At 37.6% G+C, this 17948-nt stretch overlaps 3 protein-coding genes across 9 annotated transcripts; 1 reads left to right on the plus strand and 2 right to left on the minus strand.

Moving 5' to 3' along the window:
• Positions 1-882: 882 nt before the first annotated feature.
• LOC126582209 (chloroplastic group IIA intron splicing facilitator CRS1, chloroplastic) lies at positions 883-6569 on the plus strand. Of its 7 annotated transcripts, none has more exons than XR_007609310.1 (9): positions 883-1884; positions 2384-2906; positions 3026-3156; positions 3450-3800; positions 3889-4045; positions 4840-5132; positions 5227-5286; positions 5437-5606; positions 5870-6569. XR_007609310.1 is itself a non-coding variant. In XM_050246261.1 (8 exons), exons 1-8 carry the CDS (start codon positions 1042-1044, stop codon positions 5467-5469), a joined length of 2391 nt encoding a protein of 796 aa, XP_050102218.1. In that variant the 5' UTR covers positions 883-1041; the 3' UTR covers positions 5470-6569. The 7 variants fall into 7 exon arrangements, 4 of the variants coding, with proteins under 4 accessions (XP_050102218.1, XP_050102219.1, XP_050102216.1 ...); XR_007609308.1 differs by having other exon boundaries at positions 5951-6569; XR_007609309.1 differs by having other exon boundaries at positions 5969-6569.
• A 382-nt stretch (positions 6570-6951) lies between these two features.
• LOC126582210 (uncharacterized) lies at positions 6952-11468 on the minus strand. Its single transcript, XM_050246263.1, has 5 exons — positions 10897-11468; positions 8973-9009; positions 8124-8360; positions 7973-8020; positions 6952-7519 (listed from the first exon to the last, which is right to left on the minus strand). The coding sequence occupies exons 1-5, from the start codon at positions 11199-11201 to the stop codon at positions 7118-7120; spliced, it is 1029 nt and encodes a 342-aa protein (XP_050102220.1). The 5' UTR covers positions 11202-11468; the 3' UTR covers positions 6952-7117.
• Positions 11469-16979: 5511 nt separating this feature from the next.
• On the minus strand, positions 16980-17872 carry LOC126582679 (uncharacterized). The gene has a single exon (XM_050246853.1). The coding sequence runs from the start codon at positions 17607-17609 to the stop codon at positions 17136-17138; it is 474 nt and encodes a 157-aa protein (XP_050102810.1). The 5' UTR covers positions 17610-17872; the 3' UTR covers positions 16980-17135.
• Between the last annotated feature and the right edge of the window lie 76 nt (positions 17873-17948).

A 17948-nucleotide genomic window follows, 5' to 3' on the forward strand; every position in this document is an offset into this window, starting at 1 on the left:
AGTCACCTCCAGCAAGGTGACGAGCTTCGTCCTCGTAGTTGTTTGCCAGGAGCACAAACTGCAAGAGCCACAAAAAACCACAACCTCATATCTAGACAATAGATGTCGCTATAAGATTTAAGGTTGAGTAGTAAGCCATAGTGTTGTTAGGCCCGCTATCAAAGGTTCTCATCGATTGAGAGAGAGAGACAACAACCACGAAAACTTAGTTCATTGTACTAGACCAGACATCTCCTTCATCGTTAATTTTTTAGCAAGATATAGCAACGCGTCAACACACCGACACCGGAATGGTGTTAAAGGCATCATTCATTGCCTCAAATGTACTACAAATCTGGACTTAATCTATCCCTATGAACCCTAGAATAGATCATACCCCCTTAGTCTTCAGAATGAGGTTTGCCTTATTGGTTATGCTGACGCTGGTTATTTCTCAGACCTGCAAAAGGCACCTTCTCAAACGGGTTATGTTTTTACCGTTGGAACCACCACAATATTTTGAAGGTCAAACAAATAGACTTTAGTTGTGACTTCTTTGAATCATATTGAAATTCCTGCCTTACACCTCTTTTTTCTCTCTCTCCTTCACCGCAACCCTGTATCTCCTTCAATTAAATTTACCACTACAACAATGTTACCGATCGGCCACTTAGTATTACGATTTAGTGATATTCTTCTTTAACTTGTAAATGAAAGGTCTTAGATTCGATTTTCACCAAAAACGAATATAGATCATATTATTATTAACTCATTGTGATGCTAAGCCTACTGTCTATCCTTCTCCTTAGTGTCGTTTGTTAAAAAAAAAATAAAAAATAAATAAAAATTGTTAAACAGGTTGAGTTTAATGTCGACTACACGAATTGCCATGTCTAATTTTTTTATGGTGCCAAAAAAAAAGAAGCTGCCAAAATCCCAAACCGAAATGTAAGTCCAACGATTGATCAATCATCAAACCATCACCAGTTTTGCAGAACACAGAGGATAAGAAAACGGTGAGACTTTATCTCCCTGTCCTCCGCAATCGCTCAGACGCTAACTATGCCCGCCACTCTCTTCCTCTCCCCTCTTTCCACTCTCCCAAACACCGCCCATCTTCTTCCCTCTCACGCGCAATTTTCCATCTCATCTTCCTTAAACCCAAAACCTCCACAAAACCCGACTCCCTCCAAAACCCCGCATTCCACGCCCCCATTGGAGTCCTTTTCGAGCTCCGACGCTTCCGTTAAGGCGCCTGCAGCTCCATGGATGAAGGGTCCGCTTCTTCTTCAACCCCACCAAGTCATTGACTTCTCAAAACCCAGAAATAGGAAGATCCCCGGCAATGCCAAACCCGAAAACTCCGATTCGGAGCTAGGAGGCAAGTTGGTCGGCATTAGAGGGGAGAGAGCAATCAAGCAAATTGTCCAGAGCATTGAGAGGCTTGGACCAAATGAGAATCCAGAAAAACCCCAGGAAGGTTTTGGGGAGTTTGGGATTTGGGATTGCTTGGAGGGGCTCGTACAAGAGGATAATTCGGTAGGAACCCACAGAGGTTTTGGGGAGTTTGGAATAGGGGATTGCTTGGAGGGACTTGGAAAGGCCAACGACTCGAGGATTTCCGGGAAGAAAATGCCGTGGGAGAGGGAGGAAAGGATGGTGTTTCCGAGAGTAAAGAGGGAAAGGGTGGCAAGTGCGGCAGAATTGAGCCTTGAGAAAGAGTTGCTTGAGAGGTTGAGAGGTGAGGCAGCAAAGTTGAGGAAATGGATCAAGGTTAAGAAGGCCGGGGTCACTCAAGCCGTTGTTGATGATGTTAAGTTCATTTGGAAGGGGAATGAGCTCGCCATGCTCAAATTCGACGTGCCACTCTGCCAGAATATGTATAGAGCTCAAGAGATTCTTGAGGTTTGATGTTCTACCTTTACTTTCTTTTTTTGTTTTATGCAGACCAGAATGCTATATTCAGACAGTTGCTAGACATTTGCCTGAGTTCAACAAATTAAACTGATTGAGATGGTATAGTATTTTGGTTTATATAGTTGATTTGATATAGTTGTCCTTCTGCAGCATGTTATATTTATGTTCAGTTTTTTTTTTAATTGTCTGCTTGAAGAACATTGAATATTGAGATTCATATCAATTCCAGCTCCTGCATTGTTGGGCTTTTGCCTATTGGGACTTCGTTGTGTGTTTATATGACTGCTCTACTTCTTATTTTCGCATATTATGGGGTGAACTTTTTCTAAAAGAATGAGATATATTCATTATGAGAATTATATTAAGTGATCCACATTCCTAGTTCAGTAGTTCTCTAGCGCGCTGCTTTGGATTTGTTTTTCTGTTCTTTTTAGTTATTACATGTTCTCTTGGTGATTATATATATGTGCATATGTTTCATACACAGATGAAGACTGGAGGCATGGTTGTTTGGAGAAATAAAGACTCACTTGTTATTTATAGAGGGTGCAATTATCAATCAACTTCGAAATTTTTTCCAAAGAGGCACCCACGCTCTGCTGGCTGTCAAGAAACATCATCCTCAGATCTCATTCAGCTGGATTTAGAAAAAAGTAGTATTTATCAATCTGAAACTTTTGAAAGTGCTGTGGATGAAAAGTTGAACAAAAAGAACGACAAAGAGGATCCTACACAAATCTTTCTAGAAACCAATGTGAGTTGCCAACCAACAAGTAGGTCCTTGTATGAGAAGGAAGCAGATAGATTATTGGATGGCTTAGGACCTCGATTCATTGACTGGTGGATGCATAAGCCTTTGCCAGTAGATGCGGACTTGCTCCCAGAAGTGGTTCCTGGATTTAAGGCTCCAATTAGGCGTTGTCCACCAAACACTAGATCAAGGCTAACAGATGATGAACTAACTAACTTGAGGAAGTCCGCTCGTTCATTGCCTACTCATTTTGTCTTAGGTATTACCTTCCCTACTGACATAAAAATAGACATAATTGACAATGCATGGTGGTGCAAACATGCATTTGTATGTATGAAATGTTTTCTAATTTTGTTTTCCTTTTTCAACGTTCTCAAGGAAGGAACAGGAAACTTCAAGGCTTGGCTGCTGCCATCTTAAAGTTGTGGGAGAAAAGTCAGATAGCAAAGATTGCTGTGAAGTTCGGAGTTCCAAATACAAACAATGAGCAAATGGCATATGAGCTGAAGGCAAGTTTAAGAAAATGTATGCATATACATGACATCCACGACTCAATCAAAACGCTATTTATGCATCCTATCATTATTGGGTAATAAAAGGTGTATATTAATGGCTAACATTTGAGGAAAAGTCAGCCGCTCATTTTCCTTAATGAATATCGCCTGATCAGAACTCAAAATTGGCAATTTTCCTTTTCTGTTATCATAAATTCAGTTAAGCTGTAATATCAACAACAAAATGAAAACTTAATCTCAAGTTCTTGACTAATTATGTAACTCAAGGATAATTTTTACTAATGCAGTGTCTCACAGGAGGAGTTCTGTTACTGCGCAATAAGTTTATTATATTACTCTATAGAGGCAAGGACTTTCTTCCTTGTGGAGTTTCGGATTTAGTAGCAAAAAGAGAAATAGAGCTCAATAGATGGCAACTCCATGAAGAACATGCACGCCTGAAAGCAATTGAAACTTTTTCTGAAGATGATGAACCATTAGGCAGTACTGGCACAGTGGGAACATTATCAGAATTCCATAATATCCAAACAGAGTATGGAGACCTTATAAGAAGAAATAAAGACATTGAAATTAAGCTGGAAGCTGAAAAGGCACGACTGGGGAGGGAGCTGAGGAATCAAGAGCACAGAGCGTTCATTGTAAGATGCTAATCCATGAAACCTTCATTACCACTTTTCACTTTTTTTATAATGTTTTCCATTTATAATAGTTTGTTATGGTTTTCAGCTAAACAGAAAAATAGAGAAATCAACAAATAAGTTATCAAAGTTGAATTATCAATGGACACCGGCTGAGCAGGATGTTGACCAAGAAATGATGACTGAAGAAGAGAGAGAATGTTTCCGAAAGATAGGACTGCAGATGCATAGTTGCTTAGTACTTGGTAAAGATAAACTTCCGTCTGTTGTACACATAGCTATCTCTAACCCTACTTTATTCTCCCTACATTCATTATCTGTGGTTTGATATTTATATATTGAATCACTCATTAGTCCCATATTACCAGTATTTTCTTCAATTTTGTTGTTATTTTTCTTTTTTTGTGGGTCAGTGGATTTGTAATGGATGGTTGAGTTCTATCTGGGTGAACCATCATGGGTTTTTTTTTTTTTTTTTTTTTTTTTTTATATAAATTTTAATAAAGTAAGAGATTAATCTTGATATATATATATAGTGTGTAATGATGTATAGCTCTTCCAAACTTTATTCTTCTTGAGTTTGCATTGAGGTTTGTGTTTCTTCTCATCCAAATAAAAAAAAGGGTTTGCATATCGAAAGCTGGGAACTAAATCAGATTTTCATTACTTACCACTATAGATCTTTAACTCCTGGCCTCATTGGGGTTCCAACTCTGAGATGTTTTAGCAGTCTGCAGATGACGTTTAAGAGAGCTAGGATTCTTTTTACAGTCCCACTCATGGCTTAACCTTTTGCTTACTTTTCATTTCTCTGTATATTTATGTGTAATTCCTTTTGATTGTGATATGTTGCCTAGTCAAATTGACGTTTTCAAAAATCTTCTATTAGAGCCGTACTCTTTATCTGGTGTTATTCAAGAGCTTGTTTGGAGGGGACACTAGTTTATTTCTGAACCCTTAATTGAAATCGATCTGGTAGTTATCTTGGTTGATGAGTTGTCTTTGTAATCGTATCTCATTGCTTCAATGTTGGCTTCAGGTAGGCGTGGGGTCTTTAATGGGGTAAAGGAAGGTATTCATCAGCACTGGAAGCACAGGGAGGTAGTCAAAGTTATTACAATGCAGAAACTGTTTGGACAGGTCATGTACACCGCGAAGCTTCTTGAAGCAGAAAGTGGTGGGGTTCTCGTCTCTGTGGATAAGCTAAAAAAGGGCCATGCTATTATTATCTACCGTGGGAGAAATTACCGACGGCCTTTTAAGCCAATATGTGGGAATCTTCTATCTAAAAGAAAAGCATTACATAGGTCTCTTGAAATGCAGAGAATTGGAGTAAGATCTTGTTTCCTTGTCGTTGTAATATTTCTCGAGCTTTGTATAGTATATATCTGTTTCTAATTTGAACCTTGTTGTTTTTCTCTCTCAGTCGCTCAAGTTTTTTGCATCCCAGAGACAGCAGGCTGCCTTAGATTTGAAACTGAAACTGGTAAGAGTTTCAATATATAACCTGAAAGAAAATGCTTTAGGCCTACTTGAACAATCCATACTTTTGATATCTATATGCCTTGTTTTCATGCATTGCCTCAATAGTAAGTACTTCAAGAGATGAGAATTATTTTGAGCCCGTGAATGGCAGGAAACTTTGCAACAAAATAGAGGAATTAATTGAAGAGAATTCGAAGTTTGACAAACTATTAATTAAAAGACGTGTCGAGCTGCTTCCCTTGAGTATTTGGCTCCTTTATGGAAGGATGTTGTTTTTCCATAAGACAGAAACTTCTTCCCAGTCATCAATTCAGTTTACAAGTAAGGCCTTGGAATCTTAGAATATTTAGTTTCCAAAATTGTTTATATCACATATACTCTACAAGTATTTGACTCGACTGGTCTAATTCACATGTACAACTCCAGAAAATTAGACATCACCAGAGTTTCACTTAGATACGGTATATCTATCCATCAGCCTCTGTTCACGAGGACGGAGGACATCATGTAAAACTGTAATTTATTCGCATGACACTCACCTTTTGTGCATATACGCTTTATAACTTAGTATCAATTGCATGCAGAGTATTTTAACTAGATTCAGTGACATCAATTTTCTCTTTGGAAATCATTAACATTTTATCGAGATGATGATGATGTGCCAGAATGTTGAGATCTTGTAGGAGAAGCCAAGAATGGCTTTGGAGGAATTTCCAAGGATTGAAGCCTACCTTCCAGCATTAGTCTGAATGTACCACAAACTTACCAAATGAAGTTCCTTACAATTGTTTCCTCTCCAGCGGTAATCCCCTGGAGTCCGAAATCGTTTCCCTCTTCAAGGCTCTTATAAATATGAGCTTATGAGTATCATAAGTATAGTTGAAGAAGTAGAAATCCGTAGTAGTATTAGCAATTACTACGCCTGCTGGACCAGAACCCAGCAACGCTTGTGACATGGTTGGCATCTCAGGGGCATCAGCTTTGCAGTCTAGATGAAAGCGGGGTGACCACTGTGCATGGAGCTGTGAGGACATTTGAAATCGATAGCGGTGACGAAGACAGGAGAAAGAAATTCATTCTGCTAGAGTAAAGAAGAATTGAAATAGCATATAGATCGAATGGTGAAAGGATTGGATGCAGAACTTGAAGTGTTTGAATGGCTTTTTTTCCCATGTAAAAAGTTCATAGAGCAACCTTTTAACATAATCATGCATTTCACTCATTTCGTTCGAACATTTCCTGCAAAGTTGTCACATTATTTACGTAATTCACATACTTTCCACACATTTCATTCAAATGTTTACTCCTAAACGGCGAAAGGAGCACGGCGATTTACATTCACGATTTACCTTCAATAGTAGCCGGAAATTTGGTGGCTTTTCAAGATCCACCAAATACATTCACGATTTCGGGTCGGGTCATTTTACCCGTTTATTTTGACGAAACTGTTTCCGCCTTGCGAGTGCTTTTGGAACAACCCGCCAAGGCGGAGGCGGACAAGAGGCGGAGACGTGAACAAATGAACCAACACGGGGAGGAGACGCATAAGAGGAACACAGCACACATGACTCCAAACAGTAAGGAGTTTTTTTAGAGGGCAATTCAAAAGCAACACCGATGACGTAGGTTTCTTCCGTAGTTGCGAAGATCTCCGGTCTCCGGCGTGTTTAAATGAAGCTGATTTCGCATTAGAAATACAAAGCAGGACTTTCCCTAGTTGCAGAAAATACATACAAAATGAAACATATAATTTATGTGAACAACACGCTATGGAATGGACGCATCATTTAAACAACACGACTTATTTCAACTGCTCTCCATGTAATAACAAATCACCACACTAATCCCTTCTTTCTCCTAAACGTGTCGACTCGGTCAGTGCTCATCCGAGACTTTTCGGGCTTGTTCGACTTTTTAGATTTCTCTAGTCGACTATCTAAACTGTTTCTAGAAACTTCTGGAAGATCAGAACCCACTTCAGTTGAATCCGAAGTACCGGTTTCAGATAGTTTGTTCTTGTTCTCAGAATCTACTGTACTTGTTCTAGAACCATTTGTGGTCGATTTTGACTTGCTGAGGCTGTGTACGAATTTCTTTAGATGTTTGATAAATTCTGGGTAAAGCTCAAGATTGCAGTGTCCACCTCCACTGAGCCATAAAGGCTCATACTTTTCCTTGCAAAGCACCCATAGTTGCTTCCCATGGGACGAATCTACGACCTCGTCTGCTGTCCCCTGGGCATGGAACATTTTATTACTACTTTCCACACAAAACAAGCAGCAGTTTCTAGTATGAGAAAAGATGGAAAGGGAATGTGAACGAGTGGCGGTAACATAAACCATTTAAAATGAAGTGGCTACCCTATCCTGATTCCAATGAGAAGACGATGACTGCAATCTCTCACATAAAATGAAATTCTCAAACCAATCTAATGAGTTTTTGCCAAACCAAATTCACTTGTATCATTCGTTTGATAGATGATGCATGAAACATCCTTTTATATCTTCTGTCCCTAACAGCGGGAGAAAGTTGCAGATTCTACCACAAACTTGTAATCTATTGAAAATTTACTAAAGAACTGTGTGGTTACACTTCAAACTCTGTCTGCATTCAGACGTGTGTGTGTGTGTGTGTGTGTGTGTGTGCAGAGAGAAGAGTAAAAACTGGAAGAGAGGAGATAAACGTACATGTATAACCAGAACAGGACAGCTCACCATTGAAATTTTGTCGATATTCTGGAAAAGATAATAGTTTTTGGTCAATCTAGAAAACGATAATATAAGTCCTGTTTGGAGGATGAAACAAGCAGGCAGTGCAAAATCACTGTTACAAAATTACCTTGTAAATATCAAACCAGTACGTCCGTTTGACAGGGTACAATACCCTCAGCCCAGACAAAATAGGACTGTGTAACACCACACCTCTCAAGGTTGCGAGACGTGATGCAAGATCAACAGTGGGACCACTACCAACAGACTGACCATATAATATTAGTTGTTCATCTTTGACCCCGTATTTCTCCTTGAGGCATTTGTAAGCTGCATCAATGTCCGCATATGTATTATATTCAGTTGCCTGATTCAAGAGGAAAGGGTGACTGTTACTTATTACGCATGAACTGCTACTAAACCTAACTGTTTAGCCACACTCACAAAGTAATTTGGTAAGCAACAGACATCAATGAATGAGTATGCAAAACCCATATTTATCACTCGCATATAATAACAAAAGGAAACAAGCATATATTCAGATGCATCAAGCTACAGTCCATTTTTCTCTTGGAAAATCAACAACCAAAAACAAGGATACTAACATGCTAAAGATCTCCAACCTTAGTTTCCTAATCAGAATCCATTTTTGCACGATGTATCTGCATTCACATTTTCTACACTCGAGTGCCCATTTAACCATATAGTTCCCAGCCAAAGAAAAGTATAATGAATTTCTTCATTTTTAACAGCCGGATCAGAAGCTTAATATCTTGAACAAGAAATAAAACAAGAACCATGATCTAACACCCTTCCCTAAAAGAGAAAAACAAATAAATAAAAAGATACACACAGAGACACAGCTGATATCATACGTTACACCAATTAAGTTGGATAAACCATATCTAACTCTCAGATCTCATAAACACTTTAAGAAGGTAGCATCTTATTACAACATAAGTGGGACTAAGCTTCTAACCTTTCCAGTTGACTGTCCATAACCAGAGTAATCATACCTGCGAAATCCATGTAAACATACACTATTAAATTAAGTCCATGATAGAAACATATTATAATCACTTAAAGAAAGAGGCGTCAATAAAAAACAAATGAGAACCTGCCCGTGCAACCACTGTGACCGCCACTATGCCTATACGAACTCAATTATTCTTTCTGGATAGGAATGTAGAAACAAACGAAAGGGGTTTTTTGGATGAAAAAAAACAATTGCAGAATTATAGAGCCGCCAGGTGGGTGAGCTGAAATATCTAGTATGTGCTCGTTGTGTCTCTTGGTGATTTTTCAAAAATTTGTGAGAGTTTACAGCCTGCGGGTACTCCTTTACTGGACTGGTCATGAGTCTCGACTGAATGCTTTTTGGTTGCTATAATTATTAATAAAAAAAATCTTGTTTTTGAGTTCCTTAATGCCAACACCAAACATAATGTGTTTGATAATCTGATTGACCTGTGTACATAGTTGAACATCTTGTCACGTTCCTCTGTTTAAATAAACTTCATGAGGCATTATCTGATTGGTATTTTGTGGGAATAGGCATTCAAAGATGACTCACTTCACCTGCATTTCAAATCAAGTTCTCTACGGGTTTTTTATTTTTTTTTTTTCTTTTTCGCTTTGGTTGCTTGGTTTCAGACAGGGTACTTCTCTATTGTTTAGTGGATTACTAAACACTCATGGTATAACTTTACATGTACATTGGTAACACCTCTTTGTTCAGCAATATGAATTAATATCTTCCTAAAATCAACGTCATAACCTCTGAATATTTTACTTGTGTGACTGTTAGAATGGACCCATTTTCTTTTTTGATATTTGTATCTCATGTGTATATGGACGTAAGGGAAACCAAGTAGATGCATATCAAAGAAGGAAAAACCAAGGGGATCAACATACTTAATGTCTGAATCTGCCGATAATTGAACTATAGGACCAATATGATCACTGGTGAACCAATCAGACTTGTGAATAGCGTTCAACAATAAAATCAATCACCCAAAAAAATCAATGACCCTATTTATTTATCTAAGACTTGGAATAGTAAGAATCTTCATAAAAGATCACTAGTTAGTAGTTACTATCTTTTTGTTTTTCCACCAGAATCGCTAACAGTTATCATCAAAGACTAGAGCTTCACCACAGAAAATAATACAAAAATAATACATAAGGTGTTAGACTAGGCAATAAAGACTAGAGCTTCACCATTATAGTTATCATCAAAGAATGCTCGCATAAAACTTTAACCTTCAAAAGGGCAAATAATCAAATAAAATTATAAAACCCCGACATGAGCTTTCTGGCTACATTATTCACCTTCTATGCTACATCGTCGTAAATCTAGCTGTTTTCGTTAGGGAATATAGAAACTGGACATGAACACAAAAACACCAAAACTGGAAGTCTATTTCTGGGGAGAAGGGAAAATTTGGCTTTCAGCTGGCTCCCAAGGGCTCCCAAGATCTTAATGATAATTAATTAATTGTTTAACTAGGCTCAATTTTCTTTGTGCGAAGAACTATAAATACTTTAACAAAGTTTTATACTTTTGCTGTCAATGCTATACATACCATGTTTTTATACCACATTTCTATACTACCTTAGGTGGCACTGATTTGCAATTTTGCATTTATTGGAATATTTGTAATTGAGCCAACCAATCGTGTAGTGATGCTTCCAAATTTTACAAGATTTACTTCCTAATATATTTCCACATTAATAACTCTAAATTGGATTAATTAGCAATAAATTAACTGCATTAACTAACAAACACCACAAAAAAAAAACTCCAAATTTGCAATCGCATAAGAATTATTGGCAAATAGATTGAAAGCAATCAAATTCAAAAACCCCAGAAACAAAATCCACAATCAAAAGCACTTACTTACCCCATCAAATTAATCCGAAGGCGAGCACTCAATTCGACGAAAAGCTCATACATCTGCCCCAAATCAGCAGCATTTCCATGGGAGTAAAGCATGGTTGCTGAGGCCTTGGGGTGCTTGACGTGTACGGCCACGATTTCATTTCCCCGGCGAGTCCTGAGCTTCAATACATCCACGTCTTCCCTCCTCGGCACCTCCGGAATGTAGAGCCTCCCTCCACACGACTCGTCGGCGACGACTCTGTACGACGGCGGACTCGGCGGGAAAAACGCGAACTTGGCTGCGATCGAAGAGGTCACTCCGCCCATCTTATTGTTCTTCTCATCACAGCGGCAACCAAAATTTCAGAGTCCCCAAACGCACACCACTGGATCGATCTCGCCTTAAACAGACCGACAGACACGAGCGCGCCAGAAGCACGTGATTGTTTGCCTGTGGCGGCGCGTGGGGGTGGAAGGCGGTGGTGAGTGGAAATTGGAGGGAGTGAGAGAACGTGTCAAAGTTGGCCGAGGAAATCACATCATCGTCGTCTATTTCTTTTTTAATTTATTTATTTGTTTTAAATTTTTTGTTCTTCGAACGGCGACTTTATATGAATGTTTAGTGTGACACAATGGGATAAGAATAAGATAAGGAGGGGTGGGGAGTTGGGCCCAAGGTGGGATTGATGAAATGTTTAGTGTGTCGGAATCATTGATATATCAAGTGTCATAATATAAGTGTTAAACATAAATTTTTTTTAAGTATCCAACTATTTATATTATGACATATTATGCACCGACTGTTTCTGATATACTAAAAAAATATCTTGATTTATACTGACTATGTTTTAGGCGCATTAAAAATCTCTTGGTTTATTCCGACTATGTTTCCGGCAGATTAAAAATCTCTTGGTTTATTGTTATAGGATTTGGATCCTCGCCGGATCCCCTTCTTGGGAATCCTAGGAATCAACGAACACGTACTGTTAATAAAAAATTGTGCAGTCCTAATTAAATGTTTTTTATATTTTTAAAAGTAAAGCAGCATCGTTTTGCTTGAAAAATAAAAAAATAAAAAAATAAAAAAATTATGGCCGCACGATTTTTTATCAACGGTCCGTGTTTATTGATCCCTAGGATCCTTAGGGAGGGGATTCGGCAAGTATCCAAATCCTATTGTTATGTGGGGTCCACTGAGTGTCTGACGATCTGTACGGCTGACGTGGAGTTTGGTTCTGTGACGTGTCGTCGAGTTGAAGTATCACGTGGTCACTTTGGGTGTGCAGGGAGACATCAAAATTCAAAGGTATGTTCAAGGGGGATCGCAGATGAGCATCGGCACATGGTATGTCATTAGGCTAATTGGACTATTAGTTTCCCTTGTGATAAGGTAATTGGAAGATCGTTTATATGGAAAAAAAAATTATAATTTGTGCTTCTGTGATGAAGTTTGTTAGAATTTATGCCAAAAATTAAAAATTTTATAAACCTTCTGTTAATTATTAGCACGGGAGGCACATATATTAAGCTAAAACGGAACCCTCCGTACATATTAGGCTAAATGAAACTTTTCATAAATTGTTAGAACATAAGGCTGGCTCACGTGCTAATAATTAACAAAAAATTGATGAAATTTTCAATTATGGGATTGCTCTCATACGAACTCGTTTAACTTCAGAGTTCCGATGGAACAAAAAGTCAGTGAGCTCCCAAAAGGCCTCGTGCTAGGTAGATGTGGGAATATACATATAAGACTTAGAGGATCTACTCCCCTGGGTAATGTGAGATGTTACAGTATTCATCTTTACTTGTAAGTTGGAGATTTTAGGTTCAATTCTTGCTAAAGGCGAATTAAAATCACATTATTGTTAGCTCATTGTGAGGTTTAGCTTACTCTATTTTCTTAATGTAGATAATACCAATTGTACAAAAAAAATTGAGATGCCGAATCAAAATGTTTCTTTGGTTATTTATAAAATCAAATCAGTACGAATTTAATAATTAAATAATCAATAAGTGAAGAAAAACAAAGAAGGAAATATGTGTATCCAACAATAAATAAAACAACAAATTTTTTTGGACCTTTTCTTCAAATTTGGCTGCAAAATGGAGAATGTCAATATACGTAGGATTTTGACATCTCTTCGAAATTAGAAAACCATTTTTTTGTCAAAACACTCTACATAGAATTTTTGACATTCTAAGAAGGCAAATACCCTTTCAAAAGTCAATTGGACAAAAGTTGAGTTTGGTATTGTTGTTACTTTTTGTATAAGTTGTTTTTGTGGAATTATCAGTTATAAAGTAAATTAATTAAGCGTTTGTCGATGTATTTTAAATATGGTTGTGAGTGAAAAAAAAAACAATGTAATAGTGTTTAATACAGTTTTACCTAAAATATTAATAAATATGTATTGATGATGGATGAGCTTGAATTACGTACAATGAGGTCGAAAAGGGTTTTAGAGAATGGTAGGGAAAATAAAAAGAGAAAAGGAAACTAATTTTAAGGAGTGATAACGGCAATGGTGGTGGATGCACAATCGAGTGATGGTGGCGATGTTGCTAATGAACCTTGTACATAGATTTTACCTAATTTTTGTGATACTAATTAGCAAAGTTGGCGTGAGAAAACAAAAAGTAGGATCTAAGTTGCATGTGCTCCAATATGGTCATATTATAATGGGTATAGTGTTTGGCTTTCCATCCATACATCTCGGATTTGAAACTTATTCTTTCCTAAATTTTTATTTTATTTTTTATGAATCTCTAAATTATTGCAATAATTTTGAATCCTTCTCCTCCCTCTAATAATTTATATATATGTATAATAAATAAATAAATAAATAAAAAATGAGATGTATGCTTGAAATGTTAACTCAACCTTAACTTCTCCTTTACAATTCATGTTTAAGTTCATGGTCGATTTTCATAACGATAAGAGATCTTAGGTTTGATTCTCGCCAAATGCGAATTTAAATCATATTATTGCTAACCCATTGTGAAGTTAAGTTCATCCCTCCTCTCTTTTAGTATAAATAATATCTTTTATTAAAAAAAAAATGTATATTAGACATCCTAAGATTTATAATGGTTCAAGAATCATCAAACAAGGTTGAGCTTTTGAATTGTAATGGATCTTACAATTCGAGTCTGAGTTGCTCATTTTCGTTGACAGTTACGACGATAGTGTCAGATGTGTGATCAAAATTATATGAAACAACGAACATGGATCAACATGAATTTTTAATAAGGAAAACTAATAAAAGTGATCTGAAAATTTTGAGTTTTAACAATAATGACAAAATTAAGGGTAGAGTCAATAGTACCAAGATTGATTTTTTAGTGTAAAAGTGTGATTTTTCGTTAAAGTGAACATTACCGGAACTTTTCGTTAAAGTTCCATTTTTAATAAAAAAAACTAATTAAAAAGGCTTGAAAACTTTGAGTTTTAATGATAAGGACAAAATAAAGGGTAAAATAAATAATACCATGTTTGATTTTTTAGTATAAAAATATGGTTTTTCGTTAAATTGAATAATAATGTGAGCTTTTCGTTAAAACTCCCTTTTTAATATGGTTGTGTACTTATTCCACGTAAGCTTTCTTATAAATGCAGTCCAACAACAATAAAAGGGTTAGACAAAAAAAAATAAAACAACAACAAAAGGGTGAAAGCCCAAAATTAGGAAGTTTACACGATCCAAAACCTTAGTATGAAGATTGTGTCCGTCTCAGCCCAAAGAAAAAGGCTGTGTCCTTTCAAATCCTAACAAGCTAAGTAGCTCCTCATCTTTGTTTCTTAATTTACAATTAAAGACGTAATTAAAATGATTAATTTGTGCATATGTGTTCCAAATCATGATTATTGGGTCCATTAGTATAAATTTTTGGGACGTATTACTGCAAAGTTTTTGTACTCTGTATACTTGGTTATGGAACCTCTCTGAAACCAACACGTGCAAGCTGCAACTGAGACAGACTTTTAATTAAAAAATTAATTACTCCCCTAGTTTCTTTGTCCAAACCTTGTCCTTGTATAATCTCGTTTAATTACCAAATAAGTACGAATTAATCTTTTATTATTCAAGTGATAGATTATCTTGATGTTTAGAGTTATTTTTTACAACCCACTACGTTTAGCATTCATCTCTGAGTAGATTGGCATGGAATATCAATTATACAAGGAGAGCAACTATAGTGAAACACATTCAGCGGCGCCAAGACATTTTAGTGTAGTAATGTTATTGTCACGTGAAGATAAATTACATATAAAAATACATTACATCACATAGTGATCAATACGTTTTATGTAATTCATTCTCTTATGATTCTACTTTAAGTGAAAGAAAAAAAGACAAGACACTAAGGTCATCGTCAATGAAAAGGTCTAAAGGTTTAAAAGCTAAAAAATAGTTTGAGTTGTCCAAAAATTCAAGCCATTATTTGGCCAAATAAGCATTAGACTGACCAAATGTAGCCCCCTCATAGCCTTTTGTGAGGCACAGTTCCTCTACAATAATAATTGATTCAAATCAAACAGTTAAATTGAAAACATACAACGGAAGTTTAATTAAATAAAATAATAAATTTAAAGTATAAACTTAAAACTAATAAATTTGGGAACTGTTATTAGCATTTCAAAATTTTCATTATACCCTCCTCACAAGTGTATTTTTCTTTCTAATTATAGAAAGTTTGGAGTGCTAATTTTTGGAGGGTTAGTAACAATTCCCATAAATTTTTGAAGGGACTATATTTAGCTTTTGAGATAATATATAAATATGATCTATCATTCATGTAAAAATAATTTCTTATAAAGTAATATTTTTGGACAGACTATATTTATCCTTTCGATTGAAGAGGGCCTAAATCCACGAATTGGCCTAATCTTTTTTTTTTTTTAAATAAGAAATATTTCTGCTCCACAAGAAAATTCCACAAATCCACCATGCTTTTAAATTTTTAATAATAAGATCCTGACGTACATTTAAATGTAACTGACAAAATAGCGGAGATGATGTTCCGCTAAGAGCAACTCCACCCATGGAGCCCTCGACAATCCACTATTCAATCCACCCTATTGAACAGTAACTGCCTTAAATAAATAGTAACTACCATTAATGAACAGTAATTGCCATTTACATCTCCACCCTTAGAACCCTCCCCCTGACAATAAGCAATTAAAATAATATTTTTTTTGTTTGTTTAAATAATAAAAAATTACAAAAACTCTCTCTCTCTCTGACACAAAAAAAATAAAAAATTGCAAAGCCCTCGGGCCACAGGCCCGTCGACTCCCCACCCCACCTTTGCTCGGGCTCCCACTGTCGCTTAGTAACTGCCTTAAATAAATAGTAACTACCATTAATGAACAGTAATTGCCATTTACATCTCCACCCTTGGAACCCTCCCCCTGACAATAAGCAATTAAAATAATATTTTTTTTGTTTTTTTAAATAATAAAAAATTACAAAAGCTCTCTCTCTCTCTCTGACACAAAAAAAATAAAAAATTGCAAAGCCCTCGGGCCACAGGCCCGTCGACTCCCCACCCCACCTTTGCTCGGGCTCCCACCGTCGCTCAGTAACTGCCTTAAATAAATAGTAACTACCATTAATGAACAGTATTGCCATTTACATCTCCACCCTTGGAACCCTCCCCTGACAATAAGTAATTAAAATAATAATTTTTTTTGTTTGTTTAAATAATAAAAAATTACAAAAGCTCTCTCTCTCTGACACAAAAAAAATAAAAAATTGCAAAGCCCTCGGGCCCTAGGCCCGTCGACTCCCCACCCCACCTTCGCTCGGGCTCCCACCGTCGCTCAGCCTCCACACGGCTGGACCTCTCTCCACCGGCCCTCGGGCCCTTTGTCCTCGCCTATCGCCCGAGCAACCAGCCTCCACTGGAGTTGCTCTAATATAGGGCCGCGAAGGCCACGTATCGTTGTCGGTACGCTGCAGCCGAACCCACCGGCCCTCGGGCCTTTCCTCCAGCCTGTCCCCTGAGCAAGGTCCAACGGTGGACTTGCTCTTAATCTTAGCAGCTCCGGCGCACATTAGCATTGGGCGGCGCCAAAATATGCCCGTTGCCACCAAAATATTAAATTATGAATCTATTTACTATTTATAAAAATAAAAAATTGAAAAAAAAACTAATCTAATAAGATTACATTCCAATCATATTTTCCAAAAACAAATAAAAAAAATTAAAAAAAGGGAATTATCCGTACTTTCACAGAAAATTGAGGACGCCTTGCTACTCGGGGATGGAAACCAGAACAGGCCGCCAAGATCGTTTCAGCAACCTATTTCGAAACGACAACCCTCCGCCTCCCCGAGTCGGAAACCTACCGGCACCGCCACCACTTCCGGTTTCCGATAACAACCCTCGCTCTTCTTCTCCGTCCACAATTCCTCGACCTCTCCTATCCGAAACACTATCTTCGAACGGCGGCGACGACACGAAGAGGTCCTTGAGCTTGCGCCGAACCCGAGCGACATCCTTGCTCTTCTGCGGCGGATCACCGTCGCGATTGTCGCCGTCGATGGGTGGAGATTTTGAGGAATTGGTCCGGCTAGGCAATCGGCGGTGGTCCTGGCGGGAGAGGAACATTCTTAGAGTTTTGCGGCGGCGGAGGTGAATGACTGGGCTGGCCGATGGGCTCCGCGTTGGGCTATCGGTGACGGCGCATTGAGTCGCTAAAAGCTTGACTTTTTGCAGGGTCACCATGGTAAACGATGAGTTGGCGGTGTGAATTTTGCGGGTGGCGATTCAATGGCCAGAAATCATGGGTGGTGGTGGAGTGGAGGAATGTGAGATCTGATCTGGGGAGGAGTGGGAGGGTTGGGATTGGAGTGAGCAAGCAAATAGTGCTGAAAAATGTATTTTATTTATTTGTATTTTGGTGGAGAGGAGAACATAGGTGTCAAAGTGGAGTGTGGGGCGGGGCTTTAGAAAGAAAAAGGCTTGGCTCTCATACATTGACAAGAAATTCTCCCCAATTCATTTAGTGGTCGATTTGCAAAATTTTCTACTTATGATTCATTTGTTATATTATAAATAATTTAA

This window comes from Malus sylvestris, chromosome 9 (genome assembly GCF_916048215.2).
Source record: "Malus sylvestris chromosome 9, drMalSylv7.2, whole genome shotgun sequence".
NCBI lineage: Eukaryota > Viridiplantae > Streptophyta > Magnoliopsida > Rosales > Rosaceae > Malus > Malus sylvestris.

What these genes read in the sequence shown, in the direction of transcription:
- LOC126582209 (XM_050246258.1), top strand. Translation starts at nt 1,042, where the DNA reads ATGCCCGCCACTCTCTTCCTCTCCCCTCTTTCCACTCTCCCAAACACC. An exon ending in GAGCTCAAGAGATTCTTGAG is followed by an intron (nt 1,885 to 2,383) that starts GTTTGATGTTCT and finishes TTTCATACACAG; the next exon opens with ATGAAGACTGGAGGCATGGT. An exon ending in AAGAGCACAGAGCGTTCATT is followed by an intron (nt 3,801 to 3,888) that starts GTAAGATGCTAA and finishes TATGGTTTTCAG; the next exon opens with CTAAACAGAAAAATAGAGAA.
- LOC126582210 (XM_050246263.1), bottom strand. Translation starts at nt 11,201, where the DNA reads ATGGGCGGAGTGACCTCTTCGATCGCAGCCAAGTTCGCGTTTTTCCCG. An exon ending in CTTCGGATTAATTTGATGGG is followed by an intron (nt 9,010 to 10,896) that starts GTAAGTAAGTGC and finishes TGGATTTCGCAG; the next exon opens with GTATGATTACTCTGGTTATG. An exon ending in ATGGACAGTCAACTGGAAAG is followed by an intron (nt 8,361 to 8,972) that starts GTTAGAAGCTTA and finishes CTCTTGAATCAG; the next exon opens with GCAACTGAATATAATACATA.
- LOC126582679 (XM_050246853.1), bottom strand. Translation starts at nt 17,609, where the DNA reads ATGGTGACCCTGCAAAAAGTCAAGCTTTTAGCGACTCAATGCGCCGTC.